Source organism: Neopsephotus bourkii, unplaced genomic scaffold (genome assembly GCF_033783945.1).
Source record: "Neopsephotus bourkii isolate Nb327-2 ecotype Australia unplaced genomic scaffold, CSIRO-AGI_Nbou_v1 NB_234, whole genome shotgun sequence".
NCBI classification, from domain to species: Eukaryota; Metazoa; Chordata; class Aves; order Psittaciformes; family Psittacidae; genus Neopsephotus; species Neopsephotus bourkii.
Window position 1 is genome coordinate 14,180,100 of NW_026900744.1, and position 23,178 is coordinate 14,203,277.

Sequence of the window (23,178 nt, forward strand, 5' to 3'; positions counted from 1 at the left end):
TGGGCTGTTAGGGAAGAACAGGATTGTCTAATTTACAGAAGAAACACAGAAACACTTGAGCAGACAGAGAAACTGGTAAGAATTTCTTAAATCACGGGGGTGAGAGGGAACAGACACAGGGGAGGAATATTCTCAAACTGCACCCTAACAGTCTTCTCTAGCAGCCAAGAGAACAGCCTGTTCCACTGCAATTCTCATTGCTAAGGACAGATAAGAAAAACATTTTTCCACAAGATATCTAGGCAACATCACAGATGACAAGAAACCAGCTTCATGTTCCCTGCAAATACCTCAAAGAGTTGCAAAACAAACTAAACAACAACAACAAAGTTGTTGGTTGGGTTTTTTTTTTTTCCTTTGGGCTGGTTGGTTTAAGTACAATGTTCCACTTCACTAGTCAATGTGAATTAACTTCTCGGGCCATGGTATGACAGTATATTAAGTCCAGAGTTAGGAGTTTCAGTGCCAGATCAAAACCATCATGACTTCACAATGTAAAACATGGATGAAGTATAAACTGCCACAGTTTTGCAGATGTTTCTTCAAACAAGAGCGCCAGTGAGGCTGATTCATCCCCCGCCCTCTCATACCACCCCCTCAAGTTGTGACATCTTCTCCGTGGATGGAGGAGACAAGCACACACGTGGGAAACCTGATTAGGAACACACCCCGGTCAAAAAACTGTCTCCCAACCAAACTACTTCCCTGATGTGCTTCACTGCACAACCACACCGAGCCCAGCTAAGGAAACAATGTGAGGACAGTAACCAGTGCCTGCGAGCAGGAGCACCTTACATCTACACCTCTACCTTAAGAAACAGTCTCACTTGGCTGGTCCAAATCTGCTCAGATGTTGACAACTTAACTCTGTAAGGACAAGCTCTGTGCTAAATCAGGCATCATCTGCTCACAACACACTAACTTTATGCTTAGTCAAGTATCGTCTGTCCTCCTACATCTTGCGTAAAGGCATGAAGTCCCCAAATTAACTAGAGCACATCATGAGCAATTTACCAGAAACACTACCATGGGCCACATTTGCCACAGATCAAGATTGGTGATCTGGCACCGCACAGCACCAGAGCTGTGAAATCCAAGGCGCTAGGAAGGCTAAAAGCTTGCAAGTAGCACGCGTGTAAAAGACTGGAGAAGCCTACATTTTTGCTTTCACTCACAAACTCACTTTAAAGCTGCCAACTAACTTCTTCGCTTTACTTCATTGATCAGTATCAAGTAAAATTGCCTCAGGAATACTTCTTCCTAAAGATGATCCAGCCAAAGAACTGGAAAAGGAGAACATGTGCATGCTTCTTTCTGGGCTGGGCCACACTGCCTAAAGGCTTCACTGGTGATTTGGAGGTTCTTCACTGGTCCTTCTAAATTTGGTTTTATGAGTAAAGAGAAGAGGAGGAATCATAAACAGACTCTAAGAAATGCTTTGAAGCAGGGCCTCTTTGTATATTGTATCTACAGCAGCGAGCTCTGAGATAATAAAGACCTAGAACTGTAATATCTTATAAGAGCACCTTTCCTAACAATTCCAGTTACCTAAGCCTCATGGGAAATGCAGGCAAAGCAGCTGGAGGCTTGGTAACTTACCTATTTGAGGATTTAAAAAATAATGATCTTTCAAAGCAGTAAGACATGGTGTAAAAACTCCTTGCTTGGTGCAGAAATAACACTGACTTAACAGATGACTTGTTGCCAGATGTGCAGAACCAGGAGGAGGTGACCTCCAACAGTTCATATCCCTACCTTTAAGAGAGATTAAGACTCTATAGCTATTTAAAGTTAGGATGTTTAAACATCAGAAGTTGCAAGAAAAACAACTAGTGAAAAGACAATCTCTCCCATTCACCCAAAAACCTCACTACTTAAACAAAAGAAGATCCTTAAAGAGTTTAAAAGTCCCTTTTCCACAATTTCTTATCAAGTGTCTTTTATTCACCATCACTGAAAGGCAAAATACACAAAGATGACCGGTTGGGCTCCGAAGGCTGCCAACAGGGTGCAGGCCCACCAAACCACTGCCAGCCCCGCACACACGGTGCAGGCTGTGTCCCCATCCCAGCCCTCCCACCAGCCACCCTGCTTAAACTCATTAACCCAGCAGAAAACTGTCCTGACGGCTCGGCGGACCTTCTAAAGAGCCAGTGACACCAATATGGCCAAAGAGGCAGCCAAGGTAAGTGAGAAGAGGCAGCAGGTGAGCATCACCCTTTCCTGCCTCTGGCAGAAGCAAGTTTAATGCTTTCTCTCCATTTTGCCAGCTGCAAACAGCTTGAGAGCTATTAAAAATCCACAGATTGTGCATCAATACCATAGTTACAGGTCTAGTCCCCAGACACATCTCAGCTGATCACACACTCCCCATTATGCAGCATTTCCCAGTTAGACTAATGAATGCTGAAGCAGTCCGATACAGAGAAGAGGGGGAAGAAAAACTGCAAAACACAAGAAGATAAACTTGCGTAACTACAAACAATGAAAGGAAAAGATTAAGAAACCCACTGCCTGGCTGTTGTTGAAAGATGATAAGCTAAAAGTTGTCCTAACTTTATTAGGGCAAATGACTACATATACGTATTAGTAAGTTGCAAGAATAAACTCTCATTTTTATTACCTTTACTGGTTATTTAACACCTCTCTCTACTAAACCCACTCTCAGCTCGGGTTACCTTCAAATACCGCTCCTTCAGCTGAAAGTTAACAAAAAACAACCCAAAAAAACAGTACTACTAATAAAAAAACACTACCACCAAACACAACCAAAACATAATTATCCCACAGTACCCCCTCTTCCAACCCAAATTACATCCACCCTGATAACAAAGCAAGGCTTTGGAGGGGGTTTGCAAGGAGAGGGTTTACACATGCCCTGAAGTTAAATTATCTGAATTACAGGCTCCAGATCTGGACTCAACAACATGCTTCCATGTGAGCTTCCTTACAAAGTTTGTACCTCAGTTCTTCATCAGGAAAAGCAGAGAAACTGTTGTTGACATCACTGTGATGCCAAGAGGGCCAGTGCACCCATCTGCTCACAGCTCTGGCAGCAGTTTGGATGTCAAGAGACCTGTGCTGCCATGAGAGTCTGGATGCCAAAAGGGGATATGTAACAGGATGGGGGCAGGTCAAATCGTGGTCCTCAGTCACACATTAATAACACCCTGCAGCAACAGAGAGGTGATGTCATCCTGCCATTCTTAAAAACTCTGGGGCTGGCTACACTGCAATGAGAAGTATGAGTGCAGCACACACAGGAACACAGGTCTAATCTAGTCAGCAAGAACAACACCTAAGTTGTGGAGCTTCAGTCTCCACGGCACTGGAAGAACGCTGCTGGGAATCTTAGGTGCCCGTGCCAGGCACTGTGGGGTCCTTTCATCTGCTTTAAACATGTTAGATGCAGCTAATACATATGTGCATGACTGACCTGTGATCACATCTCCTAATGACATACACCTTAAATATACCAGACTCAAAAGCTGCGATAATTTTGTAGCTGAGAATGCTCTCAAACAAGAAAGTAACTCTTACAAGTCAAGAACATGTAAAAAGCTTTTCATCTAAAAGCATAAACTGACACTTGTCTTAGCAAAAGTGCTGGCTTCAGTAGTTCTTCCTCCATCCTTCCTCTCCTTTCTTTCCCCATCCCCTTGTTCCCAGAACTCCCACTGAGCCCATTCAGCTGTTCACACAGTCCCACAGTGAACCAGATCGGGTAGCTGATGCAGATTAAAAATAATCCAGGAAAAAACAAAGAGTAAGGAGGAGGGAAGGTGGAAAAATTTAAGTTCCTCAAATCAGTGCAAGATGGAAATGCAAAAATCACTGTTTCACTGAATCAGCGGAATGCCATAGGGACACAAACCTGCAGTGGGGCTCAATCAATTACTGCCACTAAAGAAATACTCATGGTACAATTAAACTCTCCCAGAGAAGGTGGAGACAGAATAGCTTGGAAAGTCTCTTGATAGGAGATGACCTGTTCTCTTCCAGGCAGCTGACACAGCACACTCCTGAAAGGGGAGCCTGGCACTAGCTAGAACAATGAACATCTCTCTCCCACATGCATTTTTTTCATCAGAGGCCCCAAATTCCAGCTCAGATGTCCCAAGCGTCTCAGATCTGGTGTTTATCCAACATTCCCATACGGTCTGTGATCATGCAGACTGCCAGGCCGCTCCATGAAGCAGCAGGCCAGCCCACCATGACTCCTTCCAAGCAAAAGCAGCCCACTCTCATCACACTGCCATTTATTTCATGCCTGTACAGCAGCTGTTAAGAAAATCTCCACTTCTGCTACACCGGAGACAGGCAACTCCAGGATTTCCTTCTGGACAATGAGTAAGATACCATACTGCATTTTGGAATTTGATACCTGGCACCTTCCTTGCACATTTAAAACCAGCTTCACACCCCCCATGAACTGTGCAGGTTATGAGTCCAGTTTGTATTGGAAACCAATCCTCTCCCCATCTAGAAATGTACCAGTTGAAACCTTGCAGAAGGTTAGAGAACCAGTTGCTTTCTTTAAGCAACTCAATGCCACCAGTTAACTTACCCACAGAGGCTTAACAACAATTCAGGTGGCAGTTCCTAACTTCCCTGAGCATGCTCACTCTGCTACACAACACAAAGGAGAAGACTTGCATGCCACCTTTGGCCCCCATAGTGAAGGCTCCTCAGCTCCTCTATCTAGGAACGACAACACTAAAAGAGCAAGACACTCCATGTCCTCTGGAAGAGCTGTCAACTATGCATTTAAAATCAGTCTTTCTCAGACAAAGCGCAATCCACCTTCTGGCTTCTGAAAACAAATATTCATGATGTTCATGATTGGGCCAAAAGCGACAACCATCTTTTCTGAGTCAACGCATACCTCTAAAAGCATTATTGATCCATTGTGAGCAAGCTGTTTTTGGCAGCTGTTAGGCCTGGACTTCATACAACGCAATTCGGCAGCCACAAGAATAATAACAGATTATCTGCTGAATGTTTGTCTTCCAGGGGGAAGTGTATGAAATGACTACGCACAAATCCCATTCAGGATTTAATCCTGCCCTGGAGTTCACACACAACTTCAGTGCACAAAACCGTTAGTGGGACATACCAGCAACAGAGGTCAGAAACAATTCAATAATACAAACTCCTCTGGCTCAGACTGAACAGAGCTCTAATACAGAAACAGCTGCATGCATCCATATGTTGATCTTGGTAATATGTCAAATCAAGACTTCATCCATATGTACAATAATGGAGCACTGTAACCCTGGCTATTAGCCAGCTGTCTTGCCCTCTGCCCAGAAAGGTTACTGAGCAAATCTTGGACACCTTTTCCAAGTACAGGAAGGACAAGAAGGCGTCTGAGACCAGACAAAATGGATATACCAAAGGCAAATCACACCTGACTAACTTGGCTCCCCTGTCAGGATAGAAAGCCTGGCTCTGTGCTGAGGGGAAAGCTGAGGATGTTGGACACCTTGACTTCATGTAAAAGACCATGCTAGTGCCTCCCATCGCATTCTTCGAACCAAAGTGCTGAGGTGTGGCCTGGATAATGGGATAATAAAAGTAGCAGAAAAACTGTCTGGAATGCCAGGCTCAAAGGGCTGTGAACAGCCACTACAGCTTTCACCTGACTACTGGTTACTAATGGCATCCCTCTGGTTATGAAAGGTACCCAATATGGATCAATACTGGGGCCAGCCCTGCTTAGAAGTTTCTTAATTACCAGGATAGAGACAAGAGTACACTGTCTACAAGTCTGGGGACTCGGGGAAGCATACTACAGGCTGGAGGGTGGGCTACTATTCAGAGAGGCTTTGACAAGCTGGAAAACAGGCTGACAAAAACCTCAGGAACTTCAACTACAGCTACAGCAGAGCCTCACATCTGGAGTAGGGTAACTCCCTATGACGGTACATGCTGCTGGTGTAGCATCTCTGTAGGAAGGCATTTGGTAGAACACCAAATTGCCCAGGAGCCAGCCGCCCACCCTTGCAGTGAGGGCAGCCAGCATTACTGTGTTAGCAGAAGTGCAACCAGGAGGGTGAGGGGACAGATCCTGCCCCTCTGGTGAGCACTCTTAAGACCATTGGAGAGCTGGGTCCAACTTGGCCTCCCCAGCACAAGTGACATACAGGAAGAAGGCCAGCAGAGGTCACAGAGGCAGTCAGTGCTGGAGCATGGGGTGTTCAGCAAAAGGCAGGGGCAGGTTAGTTCAGTTGGGGAAAGAGAAGACTTAAGGGAGATGTTACTGCTGTCTGCAACTACCGAGTTGGAAGTGGTGTGCAGACTGGGCCAGGCTTCTCTCAGAAATGTGCAGGGATAGAATGAGGGATAAGAGACACCAGCTGGAACACGAGGAAATCTAGAGAAACAAATACTTGCCATAAGCCAGTGTTTACTGGGCAGGACCAGTAAGGCAGTAAGGGTGGCATGGTCATTCTTACGAGATACTCAGAACCAGGCTAGACACAGCCCTGAACACTCTGATGGGTGAGCTTCTATCAGGGCAGCCTAGTGATCTCCACAGGCCCCTTCCCACCACCCATGGGGTGCACAGTACGGATTTTGCCATGTAAAATACTAGAGATGACATTCCACGCAAGATGGGCACCTTTAACGTTAAATGCCAAACAGCAGTTTGCAGGAAACAACTCTCTTTACCAGTCACGCCAGGAACCAAGCTGTAAATTTTCACAACTCATCTTGACCTTCGTCTTTCTACTCTCAACACCTCCAAACCAACAGAACTCTATGTGCATGCGTTCAGCTTGTAGCAACCCAGGAAACAAAGCCAGGACAGCCAAGAGGCACACCTTATTCCTCTATGAAAACCAAGTGCAACCAGAAAAAAAGTACAAGCATGACAAAAGAAGTGGTATTTTTCAGAGCACAAAGTAAGGGTAGGCCCAAAGAGCGGAAAGTTGTTGATGGAGAGCAGCCAGACAGGATGGCTTGGCCACCTTTGCTGTATTTTTTTCCTTGTTTACTTTACACTGGTTTTACAGAACTCCACAAGAAACAGGGCATTTTGAAGAGGAGAGAAGCGCACAGAAACATCTTCCCGCACATCCTACCATGCTGGGGAGAAAGAAGCTCCACAGAACAGCTTTTATGAAGGAAAATGGCCGAGCACAAATTCATGCCAGACCACCCTCAATTTATATTTCATAAAATACAGTTCCAAAGCCTGTTGCCTCTCCTTTCTCTTCACGTGAGTCTAAACAAAGGACATCTAGACAGGAGAGCAACCCTGAATAAAAGACTAATGGGAAAGCATACAACAAAACAGCAAGTGCTGAAGAGGAGGCCAAGATCTGCAGGACGTGCTCACACCAGTCCCCTGCTCTACCAGCGATCTCTGCCCATCTTTGTGCTCCTTATCTCAGCAACTCCTCCTTGTTCCCCACCCCTACAACCTCGCATGACCCCCACAGAAATAGCCCCTCCACCCCAGGCCCCATCCCTGCGCCCGTCCCAATGCCGCTTCCCAGCGGCCTCTCGGCTCTTGCTGTCCCGCACCACCCCAGCCCCACCAACCCACCTCACCATGCCCTAGGTCCGGGTCTGCCCGAGCTCCCCCGCACCCTCAGTCCCGCGCCGTGAGTGCCCCATCTCCCCACACCCTCACACGGCCCCACATGGCTGTTCCTCACCCCTCACCTCGGCCTCCCCCGCTGCACCACGCATCCCCCTAAACACACCGTCCGTCCGGCCCTGTTCTCGCCCCACAGTCCGCACAAGGGCTCCCCGCGGCAGCCCTTCACCCCGTTTAACCCCACTCCAGGCATCCCCTCAGGCCACCAGGCCCCAGCCCCGCACCCACACCGCCCGCCCCTCGGGAGGCTCCGCGCCATGCTACAGCCCCCTCCCTCCCGGGCTGCCCCTAGGCCCCGGCCCGCCCCAGGTGCCGTTTGAACCCAGGCCTGCCGCCGCGCCGCACCGCACCGCCCCGCCCCGGGCCGGGCCTGCCCCGCCGCCGCGGCCCGCCGGGCCCCCGAGGCGCCACTCGCGCGCGGGAGCGAACGAGGGGAGGGAGGCGCAGCGGGGCCGGGCCGGGTCGGGCCACGGCGGGGCCGGAGCCCCGTGGGCGCTTACCTCCGACCCGGTACATGTTGGCAGCCATGCCCGGGACGGGGCCGGTGCGGGGCGCGGGCCGCTCCCGCCGCCGCCTCCAGGTGCCGGATCCGCTGGAAAATGGAGGCTGAAGCGGCCGGGCGGGGGGAGGGGAGCGGGGGAATTAAAGGGGCCGCGCCGGCTGCCGCCCGGCCGACAAGGAAGGAGAGACGGAGGGAGGCGGAGGGCGGGGCGGCGGGCCCGGGCAGAGAGGGGCCCGGAGGCGGGAGGGAGGGAGAGAGGGAGGGAGGGGGAAGGAGCAGGAGCCGGAGCCGGCCCCACCGCCCAGCCCGCAGCGTGTGAGGGCGGTGCTCCGCGGCCTGCGCCCGGCGGGAGGGGACGGGGCCTGCGGGCGGGCAGAGCCAGTCCGCACACAGGCACACAGACACGCACGCACCGGCTGCTCTCACAGCTCCACAGAGCGGCTGTCCTGACACAGCCACAGCTCTCCCTCGCCACACAGGCTGAGCCCTGCTCACGTACACACACACGCGGGGCCTGTCCCCAGGTAGAGCCTGACACACACGCTCAGGCAGCACCTGTGCTCACCCATCTGTCCACACACAGACCTGACTGTACCCACAACTCTCCTTACACACACTCCTTTACTCACGCACAGACCTCCTCACACACACATCTGCCACTTCCCAAAGCCCTTCTTGCACGCACACCGCCTGGCTTCACACACAGCCTCCATGTACAGACAGTACCTCTACAGTCCTTGCCTGGCCTCGTTCACACACGGTCTTCCTCCTACACACTGAACCAGCACAGGCCACTCCATGGACACAACCATCCTTGCACACAGCCGCATCCAGCTCACACCCCAACAACCTACACCTTCAATAGCCAGCACAGGCAGACCTGGGGTGCTGGCAGCCTCTTGGGCCCAGCAGGATGATGACTCCTGCTCCTCAGCTCCAGTGCAGAATGAATGACCTGGTGTTGCCTGAGCCAGATGTCAGCACAGGGCCCCTCCTCAGACAGGTCATGATGGCTAAATAATATGTTATGAAACCCCTTGCTGGAGTTAAGTGGGTAATGGTGTAAACAGTCATACCCTTGACCAGGGCTAGGCATGGCCACTGCTTGTGCTCTGAACCCAGCTCCTCATAACATCCTGAAACAGCTGTACAAGACCATCCAAACCCTTGGCATCTGCTAAAATGAATAGACTTGATGTATTTTTGTTAAAATTCACTTTGTGTTTTAGAGGAAAAACTCCCAACTGAGCCCCACACCTCTGACAGTCCTTGGATGCCACTGGGCTCTGTCTTCATGTTTGTAACGTGTGCAAGGAGCACAGCCAAGCACTTGTGGGAGTGAACATTGGTCAGCCAAAAAAGTCTGGTGCGCTGGGGGGTACCGCTATGATAATTCCTCCTTTCAGAGCTGGTACAGCCATCAGGGATGCCACAGGGCTCTCCCCAGGCTGCTGCTGCGACCATTCTGCAGAGCAGGAAACAATGCAGTAGGACACAGAAATACTGTCCAGAATAAATGTTTACAAGTCACATCATGGAGCACTCAGCAGTTGCACATGAAGAAGTGGATGGTCATATGGCACTGACTGCTCTTTCCAGATGCTAAATTGTGCTTTAAATGATAGGAATAAAAACATGCTGGAACTTCCCTGCTGTTCCTCTTCCAGGTTAAGCAATGGCTGTGAGCACTGCTGGGGCGTTGAGCAATGGGAGGAAGGAGAGATGGCAGCAGCTGCCACAGCATGGGAAAGAACAGGAACTCGCAACACCCCATCTCCCACCACCAGACTGTATTCCCACAGGTGCTACCAGCTCCCACTGTGGCAAACCCAGTCTTTCAGGAGGACTTCTGGTGCATCGTGACAGGGTATTACTTGCATCTGAGACCTCTTGTGCCAACAAAGGTGCACCTCTGCTGGGAAAAGACAAGACCTGCAAAAGACAGACACTATTGCTTTGAGAGCCCAGTCCAAGGCTGCCTGGCAGAAATGAGTTTGTCCCAGCACGCACGCGTGAGGAAGGCTTTGTAGTCCCATCACTTGCGACCTGGCACACCCCAGCCCTGAACTATCCTTGCTCCACCCAGCTCTGATTTCCTACTCCTCCCTTCCAGAAAACAGGGGAGTGCACCCATGTTCCCACCAGGTCTTTCAGCTTGGTGTGGATTGCTCCTGTGTACTCCTCAGTGATGCAGGACTGCTTCCCTGCTCTCCCTCAGGCACCCAAACCTTCTGACCACCCCGGTCCCCTCTGCTTGCACCCTCCTTCCGATGCCAAGACTGGCTCCTCCATGGGGTCTAACAGGCAGAGCTCAGGCTGCACCTCTTCCGTGCAGTTGGGCCCTCAGTGCAAGTTTACCAGTGCAAAAATACACAGCCCAAAGAGCCTTCACACACTTGTCTCCCCAGCTGTCCCACAGGCCCCATCATGCCAGCAGCCAGGCACTCCCCATGGCTTTTGGTGCTGTCCCTGCACTGAAGTCATATAATCCTAGAATAGTTAGGGTTGGAAAGGACCTTAAGATCATCTAGTTCCAACCCCCTGCCATGGGCAGGGACACCTCACACTAAACCATCTCACCCAAGGCTTCATCCAACCTGGCCTTCAACACCACCAGGGATGGAGCATTCACAACTTCCTTGGGAAACCCATTCCAGTGCCTCACCACCCTTACAGTAAAGAACTTCTTCCTTTATCCAATCTAAACTTCCCCTGTTTAAGTTTTAACCCATTACCCCTTGTCCTATCACTACAGTCCCTAATGAAGAGTCCCGAATTTGCTCCCTCGCAAGCTATGTTCTTCTGCCTGGAATTACCCAACCCCTGTTCAGTGCCGCCTGGGTGGGACTTGTGGCCCCTGCTGCAGCAAAGGGCTCAGGCCATAAATTAACCTGCAAGCCTGGCCAGGCCATGTGGAGAAGCCGAGACATCCATCAAGACCTGCATGCTTTGAGAGCAGCCTATCCTGCGGGGAGAAGTTCCCTTCACCCCTTGCTCCATCAGCAGCCATGCTCCTGCCTCCACCTTTGTCCAGGGGAGCACTGGGATGCAGGCTGCTCCAGCTCCACATTCCCATGTGCTGTATCCTGGGGACCACAACCATGTGCCCATTTTCCAAAAACCTTTCTGCCTCAAACCACCTGCTTAGCTATTCCCTTTCCTTCCTCTCTCACCTTCCCACTCCACAGCACAAAGCCCAGGTGCTTGCCACCCCACACATCCCACCACTCTCCCATTGCAGCTTCAGGCTACTGCAGCCTCCATCTTCCCCTGCTGAGACCCTCCTAAGTACCCTAACACCAGTGTGCTCATGCAGCACAGCCCCCAGACCAGAAACAGGCACTCCTTGCTGCAAGTGGGTGAGGACCAGGCACAAAGACGAGCTAGGTCCCTCCAGAAGAGGCATGAGGGGCAGGGAAGAGGGCAGCACCGATCCACCAGCTCTGCCTTGGAAGTGCTGCTGGGCAGCAGCATAAATAACACAGGAAATCCCCCCATGCCAGAGAGCCAGGCCGCTGTCTTTTTCTGCCCCATTCATACCAGAGTCCCTGTCGAGAGATGACTCAAGGGACAGGTGTGTGCTTTCACGTCCAGTTTTATTAGTGTTGCATTAGTACCATAAAATAGTTGACGAGGTCGAGCACGTTGCAGTTTGTTCCAAGAAAAAAAAAACAAAACACCCCAACCAACCACCAGAAACCCAAAGGCTATTTACATTTAATCAGTCTTCATGGAAAAAAAAAAAAAGCCAAAACCCCAAACCAACAACCTAGAACCCAAACAATACAACAGTGAAACAGATGGACAACTCAGGAATCTACCAAGTGGTAACGTCCCCTTGCACGCTGCAGCCCGGACAAGGCTGACAGCACACAGCCCCGGTACCCATGCTTACAAGGTGCTTCCCCATGTCTACATACAGACAATGCTCTGCAACACCCTGGCCAAAGCACAAAGCAGCAGCTGACTGGATGTAGCCCCATTCCAATGCTCTTCCTTAAGGAAACTAGTGACCTGCTGCTTTCCAAGCTGGCATGTCCCCATCTTCCCCAGTCTGTCCCAAAGCAGCCAAGTGACCCTGCAGAACCATCTCCCATAAGAACCCCACTGAAGAGGCTCCAGGAAGCCTCCAGGACACGCTGCTGCTCATTTCTGGCCTTCTCCCTGCCAGATAGGCCGAGGAGTGCCACACTAAAATGCCACCACACAACTATCTGCTGACATCAAGACTCCCTGAACGAAGGGGACACAGGCACTGCATCCAACGTAGCTTCAGGAAAGCTCCAGGGCTCCCAACCCTTTACTGCTGCACAGTGGGACTGCCCTAATTCCAGCCTTCCCGATTCCTCGGCATGGCAAGCATTAGGAGAAGGCCACCAGCCCTGCTACCTCTTGCCAGGCTTTTCCTAAACACAGAGGTGCCAGGTGCAATACCCTCCACAGCAGCTCTCCAGTGCTCTCTCCAACACACTGCTGGTGAGAAACTCAATGTGGCCTGCGCTGCAATCGCAGGTTAAGCACGGAGCAGCGGGGTTCTCAGCAGAGTTTGAAGATGGAAAGCAAACCAGCACATCTCTTTCAGCCACAGAAACCTCTCAGCCACCTACCCCTGCCCTCTGCAGGATAAAGCCACAAGCATGTGCTAATTAGAGCAGCAAAGCACAGCCAAAGAGACAGTGACTCTCCCCAAACTCACAGGTAATTAAGTAGGGCTCTGCAGTTGCTGCTGAGATGTAAATGGTAACAACCGAACTGGATGAAAACTGCAGCACTGAGTTAAAAACAGCCACCCAAGGCATCAAGTCAGCAGTGCCACAGGAGAGCCAGCCCTGACTGAACGCTGTCAGGGCAGAGGTCCAGCCTTTGCCTCCAGGAAACTCATCCTGGAGGAGCAGGAAGCACTCAAGGTGCAACACAACGCCACAAACCCCTTCCATCTTTCATCTGCTCACCAGCGCTGTTAAACTAGGTCAGCATCACAGAGCCCAGTGCAGCAGTGAGCCCGTTCCTGAGACCTTGCCTCCGAGAGAGGTGGGGGCCCTTCACCCAACAGCAGCTGGAAAAGAAACCAGCTGCTTTGAGAAGCCACAGCCAGGGAAGCAGGAGATGCGAGCTCTGGGACACAAAAGGGACAGGGAGACCAGGGGACACTGCCTTCAAAGCACCTCCCAGCCAGAAACAGCTCAGATGAACTTGACGATCTTAAGGTCCTTTCCAACCCTAACTATTCTATAATTCTGTTCTATGATTCTATGGTGCCCGCTCCAGCCGCTGCCTTCACTGTTAGATGGCATGGTTCCAAAGCGAGCCCTGCCTATGCCATGGCGTTTCTTTGTTCGAGTTGCACCTTCCTCACCAGAACTCAAAAGAGCTGGAAGCAGGGAGGTGCTGCCTCTGCTCTAAGCCATCCTTCTGCACTTGCCAACCCGCACACAATCATCTACCCTGACCATGCTGGTTCAGATCTGCAGGCACCTCTCTCTGGCTGGCGGGCTGGATCTTGGCAGGCTCCCCAGGAAACTGTTAGAGAAGCTGGGAGGGTGGAAGGCCCAAGATCCCAAAATGGCCTGAGCTACATGCATGCTTTGACACTCCTTTTCCTTAGGGACAGAAACCTGTTTCTCCTCCAGTCAGGGTCAGAAACAGATGCACAAAGTGGCTCCACACAATACAGGAGAAACAACAGAAGCACAATACCCTGGCTGGAGCAGCACCACCAAACTCACATGCCAGCCCTTGCCTCCAAGGCAGGGAAATGCCACAGCCGTTCCCCCAGGCACACAGCTGGACTCCAGGAGAACAAGGCTGAGGAGCCGGGATGTTTCCTTGCATGCTATAGAAGCGTTTCAGAGCAATGGCAGCTTTCCACAGGGGAGGAGCCCTGTGGAGACACAAGCCCTCAGGCCTCAGGCATACAGAGTTTCCTGATGAATTCACACGTATAAAGTTAGAACAAAACACAAACCAATATGAAATGCAACAAGCAGAAGTGTTTCTCTCACACATACACACACACAGAGTAGAATAGGGCAACACACATTTGACAGACAGGACCCTGGAAATCCTGTCCTAGCTACCATTTGTTTCTTTACAGTAGGTTGAAATACAAAGAGGAGCACAGTGATTGTTCCCCCCTTACCCCCCCCAGTAAACAAAGTTATTGCAGTCGGTTATTCCACCCCACGTCTGCAGCAGTATCATGCTCTGGTACTGAGAGCCGCCCAGGCTGCATGTGGGTCCTGGCACTGGAACCCAGCCCAACCACTCGTGTCACACCAGCGTGAGACTCAAGGAAGAAATCACACGCTAATTTCTAAGCTGCTTTTTTCCCTGATGCCACAGCCTCAATAAAGAAAAAGAAGTGATGTGCTTATACACTATCTCCCGCGCCACCGCTGCTAGGCAACACTATACTGTCCCACAGCATCAGCTCAGGTCAACCAAAACCACATGAACTGAGGGACACAATGACATCTGAGTTACACCGAGCTTCTGTCACAGCCAAGAGCTAGCAGACGGCAGGCACACCTGCCTGCGGGAAGAAACACACTATTGCAAACTAGACAATATGTCCTGCCCAGCAGCATGCCACCAGGCGTGGGTCCATGTCCTCCTCCACAGTGTGGTTTGAAGGGAATACCCAGTCCTTGGCCAAGTAGGTTGCACTTGTGCTGTGAATGGGTTTAATGAAATCAGAGTTGGTGAAGCAGCCCATGCTGCGAGCTGCAATAGGCACTAGATCCAGCAGGGACTATCCTCTCACCTAATAATCCCTTGCTCTTCATCACCAACAGAGCATATCACCACTGTCCTGCCCAAAAGAACCCAGGTGGCCCCTGTGTAGAGCAGGACCTGCCAGGCAGGGTAAAGTGGGTCCCCCAGGATCAGATGGGGAAGGGAGGAGGGGAAAAGAAAGGTTCCAAAGCATCACTGCCCCCAGAAAGTGCCTTCTGGAAATATTCACAGAGCCTGGCCTGCCCGCTAGGATGGGACCCAAAAGGACCCCATCAAAAACTTCAGTCCCTTACCCCAATACACCAGAGGTGTCTGTTCTCCCCACATCCCATCTGCTTCCAGTCCCTCCTAGGCATGCCCCAGGGGGCCTGGAGAGCAGAAGGCCACATCTGCAGGACCCAGAGCTGCCAAGACCTATGACTTGTCACACTGCCTCCTTGTCTCAGCACCTCAAACATCCCTGGCAGCAGCAAGGTGCAGCCAGAGCCAAGCCAGTGGTGCAAGACACCCAAGAATCTTAACTCCTCCATCTCACAGGATGTCCTGCTGCCTGAGGCAGGTGGAGAACCTGGCTGGTTAAATCCTCTCTCATGTCCCAGTTACAGCTTCCACTACACCAGGCGACTGAAACCCCTAAGCAAATCCTCAACCTATAGGCAATGCTATTCCAGGGAAAAAGCATATCCTGCTGGGGAAGGGATGCAATCCGCACAGAAATTCCTGTGGGGATGAATACTCAGAAAGCAGAAGGTAAGGACAACATCCATCAACAGAACAGCCCGTGGGAGACTGCATACCCCCAGCACCCTTCATTTTTGTTAAAGTCTCTCAGTCCCTGTGAGGAGAGGTCCTGTGTGGTTCAAGGGCATGGCGAAAACACATTCCTGCAATGGCCCTGAAGCCAGGCAGTCTGCACCCAGCCTGAAGACATGCATGAGGGAGATGGCAGCAGGCTCTGGGGAGCACAGTGCAGTCAGGGCAGGACAAAGGCAGCAGATAAAGCAGCCCATGCTACCTCACGTGTGCAGGCAGGAAGGCAGCTGGACATGCAGAGCGCCTGGCTGGCTCCCAGTCCAGCCAGGACAGTGATGTATCACATCACAGACAACGGCTCATCTTCCTGGGTTTGTTTTTTTTGGCAACTTATTTCCCCCCCTCTTTTTTTTTTTTAATTATTATTATTTTTTTAGAAAGCATTAAAAAAAATCTGCAGCTGTTAAAAAAAAATCCTTTCCCTTTAGAGGCTGGACGAGGTTTTATTGACAGGTAAATAATCGGTGTGAGTATGTAAATAGCAGCGACCCCACTGACGTGGCATCCCTCAGCTGCACAGCCAGCTGTGGGGACATCATGACTGGCTCTGTTTGGTCATTGTCACAGACCTGGGACACTGGAGTTCCCTTACACATAGTGTTTCCCTAATTCCAGTTCCTGTCCAACTCTCCTCAGGCATCACTTCAGCACAAACACCTGCCCATCCCCATGGCAGACTTGGGGATCTCCTCCCCAGACCTCTCTAGCTATGCAAGTGGTTTGTTTTTCAAGCCGGACAGTTGAACTCCCTCCAGACTTGCTGATCTCTCATCCTTTGGCAGCAGGAGAAAAGAATGGCCATCTTTTCTTTCCTGGAAAGAAACAGGAGGGGGCCAAACGCACCACATGATCTTCCACAAAATCCACTCGGGCTGATCCATGGCTCCCCCAGACCACTCACACCAATGAGGTCTCAAGGTTAATAAGCAGTGCAGTTATTCAGCTATCTGCTTGTAAGTGGTAGGTGTTCTTGGGCAGGTTGCCTGCTCCTGCCAACTCCCCCACGACTTCATGTTGTCAGCATATCTATATTTAAGACTGGGGTTTTTTTGCCTTTGTTTAAAGGGGTTTCCTTCCCTTGTAGTAAACTTAAAGAGTTAATAGAAAAAAGTAATTTGAAAGTAATCCAAGCACATCTGTAATTAATTCTGCAGGAGAGGGCAGAGAGACGCGAGTCAGAGTTGGCACGCAGTTCCTGGCTCCTGGTGTGCAGTCCCGGGATGGACAGAAGGTCCCTCTGCCGAGCACGGCTAGAAGTTAGATTTGGAGTGTCCAAATATGCAGATGGGAAAGTGCTTGACATGAGAGGACCACTGTGCTGCCAGCTGAAAGAACTTGACGTCGTTCCACTCCACCCCATCAATGAGGACTGCAGGGGATGGCGAAAAGAGAGGAGAGTTAGAAAACACCGAACAGAAGTGGGAAGCATGAAACAGCTTTGCTAGAAACCTCCCTGCAGTCAGCAGAGAGAGGCCTGACCACATTCTGGGCCCAGGCTACATGCTGCTCTGCTTGGCCACCCCACCACTGTAAATAGCTGCACACATCAGGGAGAAGAGCTCCATAGGTTTAGGGAGAACAGCTCAGACTGTTGTTCCAGCATCGCTCACTGACACTGGAGCTCCCCAGACTGCTGATTTCTGTGTCACCTGATTTGATTTCCTGAATTTCCCAAACACACTTCATTTTCTCTTATGGGCAAATGCACTCTGTAAGAGTTGAACATCAGTCTCACATCACTGGCACTTCTAACCAGATCCATGTCTTTTAAAGAGGAGCCGCATGTTCTGTGACCACCCCTCAACACTCACCAATCTCACAGGGACAGAGCCAGGATTAAGGGGGGGACCTAAGCAGATCCCTCTACTGTGAACAGTGGTGGCGATCATCAACTGAATGGGCTACAGGGATACTTTTGATATCGGTGGCACAGCTCCACTGACAGCCCCTTTATGTCTGTCTGCCAGATGCATATGTGGCTCCTGCTACAGCAAGCTTTTGTGCCACAATCGTGACCAGAGGAGCAGCAGCACTCCCACTGCTCTCCACCACCACTTGCACCAGACATGCAAGACAGAGAAGACAGAGAGGGGAATGAAGCCTGGCCCAGCCACTGTCCCCACCCAGGGCATGGACTCAGAGGAGTTTCTGGGTAATCAAAGACCTATTAAAGCATTTGCCTATGCCAGACACATCCAAGCCCATTCCCCCATTATGGTGGCTCCAGGGTGTAAGGGCAGGACAGCAGGTCAGCCCTTTGCCTGTAGGACAATGCTAGCATGAGCCTTGCCCCAGAACCCAACAGGATGCAAGTACTGCACTTACCACGCAGCATGTTCTGCTGATGTTTTGCTGTGCAAATCAACCTGCTGATTCCTTCAATACACTGGCTCTTTGACTCAATCTCCTTGTCTTTTGTTTTCTTGGGCAAAAACATCACTGGAAGAAAATCAAACCAGCACACAGTGAATCGCTGCCACTCTCAGGCAAGACTTGTTTGGGTTTTTGCATTTAAACATTCATGTCCGAAAATTCTAGCTCTAATTTTAACTCCTAAAATCACCCGTTTGGCAGGAGTTTGACTGTGTCAGTGCTGAGCACCATCACCTATGCATATGGACACCTTAAGTCCTAAGTGTTCCCACATGAAGCATTCCCAGCTCATAACCCAGGCCCAAAACGGCACCTTCAGCGTAACTCCTGCTGCTCTGTTGGGACACCAGAGAAAACAGTAGCATCTGTATGGTGCCCAGTCTGTGCCCTGCCCTGGGTGAGGGATCTGCCGGGCGGCTGCACCACCTAGGGACAGTCCCACATACTGCACACGCTGACAGGCAACGCTGCTCTCCAGCCCCTCCTCTCTCTTGCAGGCAGGTCTGCTGCACCAGACACCTGGAGAGCAAGAGGGACTAAACTCTGGGCGGCTGGTGGAGAGGGTAAGCATTAGGAGACCTAAATCGGGTCCAGTTCCCCGAGAATTATCCAGATGCATGGGCAAAGATGTACAAACTGACTCCACAAAAGCTGGTGGTGTTGAACACCACTGCTCCAGCTTCAGCCAGCCCCACTGAAGAACATTTTGAGTGTCTCAGGATTGTTTCTCCTGTAGGCATGCCACTTAAAAAGGATGTGGTCAGGCATGGGAGCTCTGGTACCAGCAGTGCCACAGCTATGTTGCCCATAATGACCTGCCTGCAGGGTTATCCACCTATGTCCTGCAGCCATCAGTTCAGGAGACTCCGTCAGCCTTCTTTAAGACCCCAAAAAACCAGGCTTCCACCAAGAAGGACTCCCAGTCCTGTAGGCAGAAAGATGTCACGAAGGACAGCTACTGGCAGTTGAATGTAAGTGCAACACTGCCTTGCTGCTTCCCTGAAAACACTGCAGAGGTGCTCTCAATTTTTACTGTTTCACATTACCAAGGCCAGGAGCAAATACAGGATTACTGACAACATTTAAAATGCTTTTTGTTTGCTTTGAGAAAATAAGACTTCAAAAGCAGAAGATTAAAAATTTGAAAGGTTAACATCAGGCTTTGTGCTGAAAGCATTCCTCTTCTACCTTCTTTTGTCCCACAGAGCACTCTGTACAAGAACATAAGAGCTCCTGGAGAAGAGCTTACACTGCTGCAGTCCTGCTGTTTGACACCACCTCTTGTATGCACAAGCACACCTAGCAATGGCTTGGCAGGTCTGGCTGATGCATTTGTGTCCAGCTATGAGAGTGGTATTCTAACACAAGGATACTACATCAAACCCAGCAAAACACCTCTGCTGGTGCTGCTGCCATACGCTGCAATATGACGGGATGCACATGGTCCTGCACCTCTGCCATGAGGCAGAGGAGAGACCAGAGCATGGACCTGTACAGGCTGAAGTCTCCCCGACTCTCACGCTCAGGGCAAAAGCTGCCTCATGCCTAATCCAACACTGCAAACCAGCACCAGCAGGCTCATAAAGAACACAGGGAAGATGGCCAGAGCAGCACGCCTCCTGGCTTTCTGAACAGCCACCCACAGGTGTCCCTGCCCTGTCCCCACCTTGGTTCCCTTGAGCTATACCATCTCAGCTGTTCAGCTATAAGGGTGAACTCATCCCCTTTTTACAGCACAAAGAGGAAACACCCTTTCAAAGAATCACCTTATTCAGCCACTTCTCATCTACAGACAGACTAGGATTTGGGGGATAAAATCATGACTGAGGTGCTATAATGCAAGACCGACAAATCAGGCAGCCCTGGAGCAGCAGAACAGAGCAGCATTGTACTCTTGGGCCTTTGGCAACAGTAAATGGGTCACTTTACCTTTCTTGTTCTTCTCTTTTGTCACAACAGTCATGGACATTGTTGGAGTAGTGGCAATCTCACCGCTGGCAGGTAACCTGCTGACCTGCAGGGACCGGAAAGTGCATTTCAGTGTGTTTTTGGTAGTGGAGGGGTCCTTCTTCTCTGGGTCTCTCTTTCTGTCCATGGGTGGAGCTGCAATCCAGTAATCCACCTGCAGGCCCATCAACTCAGCACCAACGCTCTGGCTGGAAAACAAGAGAAGAAGGTAATTTCTGTGCAGCACACAGCAGAGTTCCCCCCACCTGTGTTTTTCAGAATGGCTGCTGTTCAGAGGACAAGCACCTGGCTCTTCGGGAAATCAGGCAGCAGCGTTTCACAGTGAGACCCAATAATCACAAAAACACAGGAAATCATCACTGAGTGATTACATTACAGAGTCACATTACATGGTGGTATCAGTTTGGCAGCACAGAACTGAAATGAACCGAGACAAGCTGACCTACTGCACAGCCATAAGGATGGAGCAGTGGGAAAGTTTCCTAACATGATACTGAGTTCAATGACTCAGCTTGCAAACATGGCCACTGAGGTGGTCCAGATCACTTGCAGTCTTTGAGTGGCAAAGAGGCTGTAAGCACCTTCCTGCTGCCTCCTGACCACTGATGAGTGAGTGAGTGGCCAGGCACAGCATGGCCAAAATCAGCTCTGAACAGGGGCGAACAAAGAGCTGGTGGGTCCCTCAACATTAGGCACTCAGTTCTCAATCACCCTGTCTTGCTTTCACCTCCTATGCTCATGAGTTCTTCCTGTCACCGGCTGCTTCCCTTCCTGTCCAGATGCTCCACCAAGCCACAAAGGATCCCTGCTCTCCCCAGGTCCCTGTAACAAAGTTGGTATGGGGCAATCTGCCCTGCAGCAGGCTGTGTGCTAGGGAATTCCAGAGCTGGGAAAATGCTCTGCAGGTCCTGTGATGTTTGCTAAACAATGGCAGATTTCAGGATGTGATCTGCTATTGAAACCTGCCATGCATCATGTGGTAACAGATGTACATCCCCAAAACATGCCACCAGCCTTTCCTGAGCCAGAAAAACGAAGATGAGCATCCTGGGAAATTGCACCCCTTACCTGCCTCTGGCTGGCTAACCCCAAGTAGAGCAGGGGTTTATCATTCAGCAGACCTATGGCTGACAGCCTATACTTCTTCCTACACAATGACAGGGTACTAAATAATAGGGAAGTACTAGATAAAAAACTAAGTGAATGTACCTACCAGTCTGTATCCCCTGTTTGAGAAACGGCAATTGTTAAGGAAGAGGAATCCATGATTTCGAATGAAATATTCATCCTTTATACTGCCTAATGAGAAACTCTCAAGGTACAAGGACATCCCATAATTAAAGTCCTCTCTGCAAATAATCTCCTTTTCTTTGTCATTCACCTGAAAGCCACACTGCAGAGCTCATCTTTGATCACCAAAATCAGGTTTGGCGTTCTCAGGGTAATTTCAGAAGTGAGATTATTTAAAGATAATGTTTTGGAGATGCAGCTTTGGATTTTAAGGCTCCTTTACATCACACTTCTGATACCAGTTGTAAACACAAAGCATCCTAATGTTCACTATGTCCAGGCAGGATTTTCTCTTCCATTCCCAGATACAACATGTGGCCTAATCTTTCAGTCTGGGTCACCCTCCACCCCATGCTGTCACACACAGATCAGTGGAGATGGAACCATGTTGAACCTCAGCTTCCCCATTTCTTGACAATTCTACCACACAGCATGAAACCAAAAGGTACCAGAACCTAGAACCCAGGTGTCAGCTTCAGATGTATCACATCCATGGCTCACAACTTTAACAGCCTACGGTCTTGTGGGGATGGGTTCCCAAACCACTTCCACCTTTGGAAAGCCCCCCAGAGCTCACATTTAGGAAGGCAGCTCAGCTCTTCTGAGCCAACACCGCCCCCATCTCTCTGCACTGCCAGCCAGCTGCTGGGACCAGCCTGGGGCATGGGACTCTCCCACCACCAAACCACAGGGGACCAACAGGAAGGACTTGGGGAATTGTGCATCCTGGCACAGGCTAACAACCGTTAACACCTTCTGGTTGCTGGGCACCTGCTAAACTGGGATTTCCACATTTCCACTTCCTCTTGTTAAAAGGGAACTCTCTTAAGCCAGTTTAAGAAGTCAGAGGTTAAAGGTCCCCACTCTGTCTCCAGCAGGGACAACAAGAGGAGCTGCTTAGGGACAGCATGTGAGCCCAGTCTCCAACTGCAGAGCATTTCCTTACACTTCACCAGCCTGACAAAAGGATTAGGGATGTTAGTGGGGACATTCCTGACTCACCCTGTAGTAGCCGTTAATGGACCTGCTATGCATTAATTTGCCTAACTCCTATTTGATCTGCTGATCCAGGTGCCACTGAAGTAGCTCAGGCAGACATGGTCCCAACATGTCTTTCCAGCTGTGTGCGGAAGTCCCTTCCCTTCTCCCTTTTAGCTGACCTCTTGACAGTGCTGCTGTGTGCCCTCAGGTCTTGCACTACAGGTTTGGTGAATGACAGTTCAATACGCAACAAACCCACCACCACTGTGATTTTGCAAAACTTCAGTGGCTTACTTCTTTCCCCCCCTTCCCCCTGACAGAGTCCGTCACTTCTAGTCTCCCCTCACAAGGCTGCTGCTCTGTCCCCTTGACCCTGTTAACTCCCCAGAACCTTTAACTCCCCCATCTGCTTCCAAGTACCAGAACTGCACACAAAGCATTAAAGAGCTACACCAGTTTTTTGCACACCAACAAAATGAGAGTGCAGGCCAGGGCAATTCTTTACTAGCAGTTTTGTAGGGGTTTCCTGCCTTCACCCCTAAAAATTTTAGCCAAGCCAGAGCTTCAGATTGCCTACAGGTGCTGTCTTCCTCCTGCTGTGATACGCTTTCAGGCACGCACATGAATGGGAACTGCAATTTCACTATGCTACCTCACAGCTGTCAGCTCTCCCCTCACAGAAAAAAAGCTTGCTTATTTAACAGAGGCACTCTGACCTTCTACTCACTTGATACTTAAAAACAGAAGAAACACGAGGAATCAAACTAGCACCCACATACATTAGGATCAGTATTTTCTTTGGCTACTTATCTCCCTAAGAGAATCTAGTCTCAAAGAGAAAATACCAACAGATGGAGAATACAGACCTTCCCAAACAGGCTGCCACAATGGCTCATCAGAATCAGGG

General features: G+C 50.3%; 2 protein-coding genes across 20 annotated transcripts in view; both read right to left on the reverse strand.

Moving 5' to 3' along the window:
* Positions 1-8,320, reverse strand: part of MTA1 (metastasis associated 1) — an 81,163-nt gene extending 72,843 nt beyond the window's left edge. The window contains exon 1 of one of the 4 annotated variants that reach the window (XM_061345414.1): positions 8,110-8,314. In XM_061345414.1, the coding sequence (XP_061201398.1) occupies positions 8,110-8,137 (28 nt within the window). In that variant the 5' untranslated portion in view covers positions 8,138-8,314. Of the gene's footprint in view, positions 1-8,109 lie in introns of all 4 variants that reach the window. The other 3 variants (XM_061345412.1, XM_061345415.1, XM_061345416.1) reach the window with 3 other exon arrangements.
* A 7,762-nt stretch (positions 8,321-16,082) lies between these two features.
* The window catches only part of PACS2 (phosphofurin acidic cluster sorting protein 2), a 76,017-nt gene continuing 68,921 nt past the window's right edge, over positions 16,083-23,178 (reverse strand). For all 16 annotated transcript variants that reach the window (XM_061345411.1, XM_061345400.1, XM_061345399.1 and 13 more), the window contains 3 exons: positions 19,962-20,188; positions 17,985-18,098; positions 16,083-17,028 (listed from right to left, as the gene is read on the reverse strand). In XM_061345411.1, the coding sequence (XP_061201395.1) occupies positions 16,910-17,028; positions 17,985-18,098; positions 19,962-20,188 (460 nt within the window). In that variant the 3' untranslated portion in view covers positions 16,083-16,909. The remainder of the gene's footprint in view (positions 17,029-17,984; positions 18,099-19,961; positions 20,189-23,178) is intronic.